General features: G+C 33.6%; 1 protein-coding gene across 1 annotated transcript; it reads left to right on the plus strand.

Annotated features, from left to right (window-relative positions):
• Positions 1-1,099: 1,099 nt before the first annotated feature.
• On the plus strand, positions 1,100-4,042 carry LOC109236451 (floral homeotic protein PMADS 2). The gene is made up of 7 exons (XM_019402630.1): positions 1,100-1,376; positions 1,550-1,616; positions 2,522-2,583; positions 2,679-2,778; positions 2,901-2,930; positions 3,042-3,086; positions 3,635-4,042. Exons 1-7 carry the CDS (start codon positions 1,189-1,191, stop codon positions 3,779-3,781), a joined length of 639 nt encoding a protein of 212 aa, XP_019258175.1. The 5' UTR covers positions 1,100-1,188; the 3' UTR covers positions 3,782-4,042.
• The last annotated feature ends 5,292 nt before the right edge of the window (positions 4,043-9,334 follow it).

The raw sequence follows: 9,334 nt of genomic DNA on the forward strand, positions 1-9,334 counted from the left end.
CTGAGAATTTTCTTCCTCTGATGGATAGGGACATTTTAAGAAATTTTTCGTGTCACTGCTTTCTCACTTTGACCCTTTCAAACTCACTATAGCAGTCACTAGCTATAACAAGACAGAACATTTGATTTTGATTTTGATTTGATGGTTAAGATTTTATTAATTTCCTTTATTCAAGGTTTGATCACTCAAAACTTAGACAAGACCCCTTGCTGTTATTCAAATTTATACGAAAGTTGTCCAACTAATTACATTCTGCGTCTTTACGCTTTGTCCATACAAAGACAAGACCGTTGACACGTACAAAAGAAATTACAACCCTAGTTTTGTACTTAATACTAAAACTTTGCATAGGAGTAAACATGTATGTATTCTGAAGTCTTTTCTCCTCTTAACTTCTTTTTAATTCATGTCATCCAATCTCATGAAAGTTTTAAGATTATTAATCTCTTTTTCTTTTGTATTGACTTAACGCATAAAAATTCTTTCATTTCTTTTGACTTCTTTAACGTGTTCGTTCATAATAATTCACTTGCTTCCAATATAATAGAAATTGTCATTCTCAATTGGGGTTTATAGCAGGTCACATCAGTTAAAATGTTATGATAATTAAAAAGAAATTAAACAATCAATGAATATATAAGTTAATTCTTTTCAGACGAAGTTTTCTTTTTTACCTTGTGTTCTTACGACGAGCTTCTTAGAGTTATTATATTATCTTTCGCTTTTGGTCAATATTACTAACATTATAAAAACCGTGGTGATATTATTATAAAAATTCTTTATTTTGAACTCTAAAATTATAATTAATATATTGGTTGGTAGTAATTACAGCATTAACACTTGTTTAGAAAAGAGAAATTAAGGAGAGACCTGAGGATAAAAAAGTGTAACAGAGAGCTAAGAGGTTTTGAATGTTTGATTAGCAAGCCAGTAAAGCAAGAATCAAAGGACAGGATTTTTAACAGTGGTTTGGCATTGTCAAATGCCCATAAAAAAACCTACTTTGCTGAGAACATAGAAAGTTTCTTGTCGGGCAAACCTCTAATAGAAATGCCATTAATTACTTTCTTCTTCTCTCTTCCTATATATCTTCTTCCTCTTCCTCTTTAATCAAATTAAATCACATATTCCTCACTTTCAATACCACTAATTAATTTCAAGAAGAAGAGATAGTTGGATATTGTAGGTATGGGGAGAGGAAAGATAGAGATAAAGAGAATAGAGAACTCAAGCAACAGGCAAGTGACTTACTCCAAGAGAAGAAATGGGATCATTAAGAAAGCTAAAGAGATCACAGTTCTTTGTGATGCCAAGGTTTCCCTTATCATTTTTGGTAATTCTGGCAAGATGCATGAATATTGTAGCCCTTCTACTACGTAAGTCATCTCTTTAATTAATTTTTCAGTTGAAACCCACAAAGAGAAAACCCTAATTCTATATATATGGTTTTCCTTTTTTTTTTTCTTTTTCAAATTAAAAAAAAAAAGTTTATCTTCTTCTTGTTGAAATTATAATTTATTTGTATTTTTTTTTTTTTTGGCTTATTCAGGATAGCTGATATGCTTGATGGGTATCAAAAAACTTCTGGGAGGAGGCTATGGGATGCTAAGCATGAGGTAGTTTTCACTTTAATTTGAGTAGAGATCGAAATTGAAAACACCCTTGTGTCCATGTTTTTCTCTAGAAAGTATAGCTAGATTCTGGCTTTTTTCCCGTGGAATAAGATATGGTTTTTTGCTAAAATTATGTCTAATGGCTTGAAACATGAAATCTAGGAGCAGATCTACAAATAGGATGTGTAGCTGCGACCTCTCTCTCTCTCTCTAGATGTCTCAATTTTTTTCCCCTCTCTAATGATCTCTCTCTCTCTAGATGTCTCAACTTCAATTCTCTATCTCTGCTGAATATCATGGCTGTTTCTGCTTCTTTAAGGATAAAGAACACAAAACCCTGTATGAGATTTTACATCTATTAATAGATCCGGAAAAATAACACAAATCATCCGATCCCCTCCCTCAATAGCGAACCTAGGAATTTTGCGAAGGATATTCAAAATTTAATATACACATATAAAAAATATTTTTTTTGAATAATATACGTAATATAAGTTTGTATATATACACGTTATAATTTTTCAATGAAGAGTGTTCGATTGACCACCCTTCAATGTATGCGGTTATGCCACTGCTCCCCCTAGCTAGCTCTCTATCTCTATCTCTTTTTCTAATTTCTCTTTTTATATTTATTTGTAAAATTACTCAATTTTTTGGTTAATATATTAATAAAATTCTTTAAAAACTTAGCTTATTACCAATTTTTTGTACCTTGCAAAATCAGTGTCTTCCGATATTGTAACAGCACTTTTGCTACTTGATGAAAAGGGTACAATATGATCTTTGAAACAAGTTCAAATTAAATAACACAGTTGCATAGAGTTATTTGTCACCTCAGCTTGAATATTCGCATCCAGTAACAATACTTACTCTTGTGCTTCGTGAATAAATGGGAATACTTAATACAGAACTTGAGCAATGAAATTGATAGAATCAAGAAAGAGAATGACAGTATGCAGGTTAAGCTCAGGTAAATTTATATTTCTCTCTTTTTTTCTCCTTTATATTTTAACTTCTTCTGTATATTCCCCTCCCTCGATTAAGTAAAAGTATATTAATTTCCAGGCACCTTAAAGGAGAAGATATCAATTCTCTGAACCACAAAGAGCTTATGGTTATGGAAGAAGCCTTACAAAATGGGCTTTCTAGCATCAGTGCCAAACAGGTAATTTATCTTTAATTTTTATCAATAATTATATGTCTTACTTTGTAATTCCAATTATCAAAAGCAGACAGCTTTGATATCCTTTCTTTTTTCTTGGTTTTTTTCAATTGCTTACAACACAGTCTGAGATCTTGAGGATGGTCAGGAAAAATGTAAGTATGCAAATTTTATTTATATGCACTGGTGAATGAAATCATAAGTAGCACTTTGGACCTAGTATAGTTACTAATATCTTGTTAATTTTGTGAGATGAAATAATTCAGGACCAAATTCTGGAGGAGGAACATAAGCAACTTCAATATGCTTTGGTAAGTCACGACAATCTCACTTGCCACATGTACATGTACAAACATGAAAAACTATCAAAATTAATTTTATCACTATTATATTTTTCAAATTCTTTCTTTCTGAAATAGTTGTGGCTACTACTTATTCAAGGAAAATTAGCCAACAAATCAAAGCCACTAGTGACAAAAAGATATATAGTAGCTACATCTCTCTACTTCCGATAGTAGAGATTTCATTTTTAGGGGTATATTTTTTGGCTATGTGAAAGGGAGCCTTGGCGCAACCGCTGGTAATGTTGCTGCCATGCATGTGATTGGGAGATTACGGGTTCGAGCCGTGAAAACAGCCTCTTGCATAAATGTAGGATAAGGCTGCGCAACCCTTGTGGTCCAGCCCTTCCGATCCCCAGACCCCGAGCATAACGGGAGCTTAGTGCAGCTCGCTGCCTTTTTTTTTGGCTTTGAATTGGCTATTCATTCTCTATTTGACATTGTAACTTGGTAGATTTTGTTTAATTACGGTGAACAAATGACTTAAGAACAACTAATTAGTATCAATTTGGGAACAGCACCAAAAGGAGATGGCAGCCATGGGCGGAAACATGAGAGTAATTCAAGAAGAAGTGTACCATCAAAGAGACAGAGATTACGAGTACCAGATGCCCTTTGCCCTGCGAGTTCAGCCAATGCAGCCAAACCTACATGAAAGAATGTAGCGTTAATATTAATTCCACTATCTGCAGTTTAACTAAAGGATCCTTAGTAATTTAGGGTTTGTACTGGAAGACTAATTAACGCCAGTTATATGGTGAACTAGCATAGACTTTTCATGTGGAAATTACCTAATGGTTGTACTGAATATTGAAGGGCTCTCCCTATGGTTTTAAGTGCTAAAAATGTAATTCATATATATATGTTTGTGCACTGCTATATGTAAATGGCGTTTGGTCATTATATTACTACTTTGTTGTTGTTTTTTCCTGGTCTAGATGGATTCAGAAAAGTAGGTGAGTGTGTTGTAAATACTCCAGGGTTTTGTCCAGCTAGAAAAATAATTCTACCATCCTCTAGATATACTCCTTCCATTCCAAATTAGTTGTCTTGCTACTTTTCTTACTGAATCAATTTAACTAATTTTTAAAGTTAAATGAGATTAAATCAACTCAATATTTTAAAACTAAAATTGAGATAATCAAAAATTATACCAAAAAACTACAAAAAAAATTGTCAAATTGTGGCAATTTACTAATAGGGGTAATAAAAAATTCCCACTATAGGTTTTTTTTGTGGCGTTTGAGCAACCCCCACAATATAGTTTTATTGTGGCGGTTTAAGTGTGGGGTTGTAAAGGGCCCCCACTATAAATTCAATTCGTGGCGTTTGTTCCAACCTTCTCAAAATTGTTCTTATTATGGCGGTTACTTTGTGAAGGTTTTTGGTAACCTCCACAAATATATCAATTTCAACTGTTTGAGAAATTGTCGCAATTCAGATACAAATTAATGATTATTAACTCATGCACATTTTATTTATTTTTTCCACCTTATTTCAATAAAATTTAATCAAATTACATATTTTAGTTAAAATTCTGTGAATTAATGCAATTTACGTCAATATTTATACCTTCTAGAATTTGTAATCTTTTTCTCCTCACTTTCTTCAACTGCAAAAAGATGATACGAGGTCTTCCATTATTTCTCTATGTCTTACTCGCTAGTTTTCTTTTATTGTCTTTGTGCATTTCTTTAATTCGTCTCTCTATCTTTAGCAAAAAATAAATAAAGACTTCTATTTCATTTCTTCCTCAGAGGTTCTTTATTTACATATTATACGAAATATCTACCTATAAATACTAAACATAATTTCTAACCACGTGAGTAAAATGAGCTTTTAGGTGCAAAAAAAAAATGTGACTGACGTTGGACCACAACATTGGGTAACAAAAGAATAATGCAAAATGAGCCATCACAAAAGTTAAGGTGTGGCTCAACAAAAGCAAGGAATGATCGTTGATTCAAGCTAGTCTCGCTGTCACAAGCGATACTTGTCTCCAAAGAAGAAGACAACTATATAGAGAATTGAATACATCAGGTACTCAGTGAGTCTCAAGGAACAAAATGTAGGGTTGACGAGGCCTAAATATAAACGATAAAAATATGCTTTAGATTAACCATAAATAATATCTGCATTCATAGGTAACGACTACACATCAGATGACAACAGTTGCAGGATAGACATCCAAGTTTGTAATTATCTGCACAAACATTTGATTCTTTTTTAATTTTGTTTGAGATAATTTAAATTTTAAAGGGATATAGATATTTGTAATACTAACCAAGCGGATTTTCTTTATTTTTATCATAGCAGGTGTTCTACGTTCAAATAGTATTTTCAAAGACGGGTGTGTAAGACGAGCCATTTTACTAGGGTGCGAGGCGTAAGCCCCATGTATCTTTAAATTTTTTAATTTACAAATTACGCATAGTAAAACAAAAAAATAGAAAGTATATTAAAGTTTAAAAAATTAAAAAAGAAAATAAAGAAACTCACAAAAAAAAATCTAGTTTTTACAAATATAAATAATACGACACTGTTAAAGTTACTATGAGATACAACTATAACGTGTTAACTTTCTAACAATTAAAAAATTATAATTTCTTTATAAATTATCAAGCTGTACGTTTTACCTCCCTAAAAGTAATTAATCAGGAAATTTCATCAATACTATAATTTAAATTATATTATACAAAATTACTTTCAAAGAGCAAAACAATAAAAGCCTAATAGTTTTAAGACATGAAGACCAATAGCACTAAGATACAAATTTTGACTATCTAATTTAGAAGAAATAATCCGATGATATTCACATTCACAATATTCTCAATTAGTAAATATGCAATTATATGGCTCGTTATTTGAGTTATTCTCGAATAAAACTTCAATCAATACTTTGTTAAAGAATTTTAAGCATTAATAGTATTAATTAGAGAATTTGACACATGATTTGAGTAGGAACTATTGGACAAGCCATGACCATTAAGCATTATGCGTATTTTGGATGCACAGTCGGACACTTTGGGGCATAAGCCCACAGAACTAAGCTCCACATGTGAGCTTCAGGGCTTTTTGAATAGTGCCATGTCTAGGGACGGCGAACCCCGAACGAGTCCCAAAAAAGCCTTTTAAACACTATATACATTAAATAAATAATTTAATAACTAGAACTTTGTTACTTTTATCTAATTTAAGAATTGTAATAATTCTGAGTTTTAGATGAGTTTGTGACCACGTCAAGGCTTTGTTATTTCTAAATCTGCCTTTAAACCCGCTGTATTGATTTCTCACATACGTTAGGAGTGACGTTGTTCAACAACCACCTAAATATGTATCATTTCTCAAACAACACATAATAAATAGGCACAGTCAATCGATGGTCATTCAATCAACAACAATAAACACGTAGTTGAACAAGTAGAGAAATCCAACGGCTCAATTATATAAAAACATAACAAGAATTTATCCTACAAAAGGTTCAATCAAAACCCTAGATAACAAATTAGCTATTCATAATAGTATGCAAAACTACAATACTAAAAGTCATAACCAACAATGAAAAAATAGGAAGAGGAAGGAAAAACTCGTAGAAGAATTTCCCGCCTTGCTCCTATTGTGTCTCTGCCTCCTTAGGTCGAATCTGTGTCAAAAGCGTGTCCAACCTCCTCAAAATACCGTTTTTTCATGTATATATACCAAGTAGGGTTGGGCCCAAACAATTATACCTTCTCCTACGCAAAAAAGGACAATTTTTCAGGTCTGGACGCTCGCGGTCCGGGCGCGGTATTTTTCCAGTGCACTGCCTCACTCCGCGTCCAGGTTCGCTGTCGCGGTTTCGACCGCGTTTTTCACCCTGTTCCGTTTGAACTTTAGAAAAATGTAAAACATGAAAGTTGTATCCCTTTGAGTTAGCTTTTCAACCATATATTATATAGCCCAAATGGAGTTCGTAGCAAAGCGTTATGTCTATTTTACTAGACAGTGCGCAATATGCCTACTCGAGTCTTCGTTTGTTCTTAACTATCAAATTTGACCCCTGAACATGATCCCAGCTTAATTCCTTGGGCTTTACTCAGACTTCAGAGCTCCAAATCACTTGAATTCATTCCATAACATCTATATAGCTCGGAATCACTCCTACAAGGCATAAAACACACAATTAGTGCAAAACACTAGCGTTTAAAGCGCAAACTCAATTAAAGTGCACTAAATTAGAGTGTAATAATCGACTAAAATACGTAATTATAGCCTATCATCAACACCCCACACTTAAATCATTGCTCGTCCTCGAGCAATCAAACTACACTTTATATAGACACGACCTTTTTTAAACAATTCTCCTAACTCATCACACCAAGAATATTTAAAATAGACTAAGCACAAAAGTGTAACATCTTCACCTCAAGATTTAACTCACAAGTGCACAAAAGCGTAACATCTTCACAACTTACTCACTTACTCTAACATAAAGGTCACTGACATTATCTCTCCTTCATGAATCGAGTGCCCTCACACAGCAAAAGAGAGTAGTTCCACACAATAAAATTTAAGAACACTTAGGAACTCAAGATAGAAAGAATTCACTCATTCTCAGAAATAACATTCATATGCCACAAAAGACGCACCATAGGCTTACCCGTAGTGTACTACTCTACTAATCGAGCTCATTCAGTCTAGGATCAAGTAGGACTTTATTTGGTTGTAATGTAGGCTGCGGGACGGGTAGGATATATTTGGATATAAGAATGACTACACCTCCCTAAGCACTTTAATACATACACTTTAACATTTAAAACCCACACTTATGTCAAACCATAACTCCTCCTTCACATCACTATATATTAACTTCATTCTTCTTTAAGCACACTTACATTAAGAGCCACCACTTATCAAGGAATATTTTTTACGCAATACAACTATTTTTTTCTTTCTTTTCTTTTTCTTTTCCAATTCAAGTGGCTCTTACTTTTTCAAAACAGTGCACCTTTCCCCTTATCTCATTAGTTCCACTCAAAAGCCAAACCAACCACCCACACTTTAACTTTTACAAAGTCCATAACTATTCAAGTGCTCATGAGAGGTTAAAAGGTTCAAATAGATGGTTAATTCAAACAATTGGGTAAGGCTTTTAATGTGGTTGCCAAAGAAACAGGATTACAGGCTCAAAGGGTTAACTATAATACATAACAATTAGGTGGGTAAAATATACATATCTGGCTCAACAAAGAAACGCCTATATCACTTCCAAGACTGAACAAAACTACTATTTCGCTTTGCAAACACACGGTGCAAGTTCTAGGCATCAAATGCAATGCACAGAATAACACCCAAACCTCACACACACATGGCACATAGCTCACTCAGGATTGGTTTCATCAAGACACTCTAGTCAAAGCAGTTAAGCAAAGTTAAGATTATACAATTTAAGGTACTTATACAAGAGTCAAAAATTGAGCCTAAGCGTCACAACCAGAGTACTTACTATTCTCAAGGCATAACAAAGTTAAGAGATATCGCTGCAATTCAATTCATCTCACACTAGCTCCTACTCTTAAAAAAATAAAACTAACTACACCCGGTTCAAACAAAACCCTTGGAAAAGAACCGTGGCACAAAGAAAAACCAAGGGGTAATTGCTACACTACCTAACAACAGAAAATCTTTTTGTCTTTTTCTTTAGACTTAAATCCCTCAAGAAAATTTTCTAATAGATCCATCGTCGGGAAAAGTCCAATCTTTTTTTTTCGTTTTCCTAAAAAAATAAAAAAATATTCAATTAAACTAACACAACTAAAATAGCATAGAAAGTCACCCAGATAATCTCCTCACCCCACACTTAAAATTAGGCCAAAGGCCGAAGTACTAGCAGCTCATGGGGTACTCAGACTTCTCCCAGGCTTGGTCCTTCGTGCGGGTACCTCACACTTAGTTCCAACCATCTGGTTTGTTGTTGCATCCTTCCAATACCTTTACTTTCCATGCTACTAGAAAATAAAAAATTGACACTATAAAAATAATACAATTAAAAAATAATAATAAAAAATAAAAGAAAGCAATAAAGCTGGGTTGCCTCCCAACAAGCGCTTAATTTAACGTCGCGGCATGACGTGAATCACTTTCTGCCTCCACCTTGAGCTTATGAATTGAACCCCCAATTTGGCATCAAGTTTTCGACTATGCTCTAGGGGTGGAGGAACAAATATAATTGGCCCAAG

Source organism: Nicotiana attenuata, unplaced genomic scaffold (assembly GCF_001879085.1).
Source record: "Nicotiana attenuata strain UT unplaced genomic scaffold, NIATTr2, whole genome shotgun sequence".
In the NCBI taxonomy this organism is placed as follows: Eukaryota; Viridiplantae; Streptophyta; class Magnoliopsida; order Solanales; family Solanaceae; genus Nicotiana; species Nicotiana attenuata.

What these genes read in the sequence shown, in the direction of transcription:
- LOC109236451 (XM_019402630.1), top strand. Translation starts at nt 1,189, where the DNA reads ATGGGGAGAGGAAAGATAGAGATAAAGAGAATAGAGAACTCAAGCAAC. An exon ending in TATGGGATGCTAAGCATGAG is followed by an intron (nt 1,617 to 2,521) that starts GTAGTTTTCACT and finishes TACTTAATACAG; the next exon opens with AACTTGAGCAATGAAATTGA. An exon ending in AGCAACTTCAATATGCTTTG is followed by an intron (nt 3,087 to 3,634) that starts GTAAGTCACGAC and finishes ATTTGGGAACAG; the next exon opens with CACCAAAAGGAGATGGCAGC.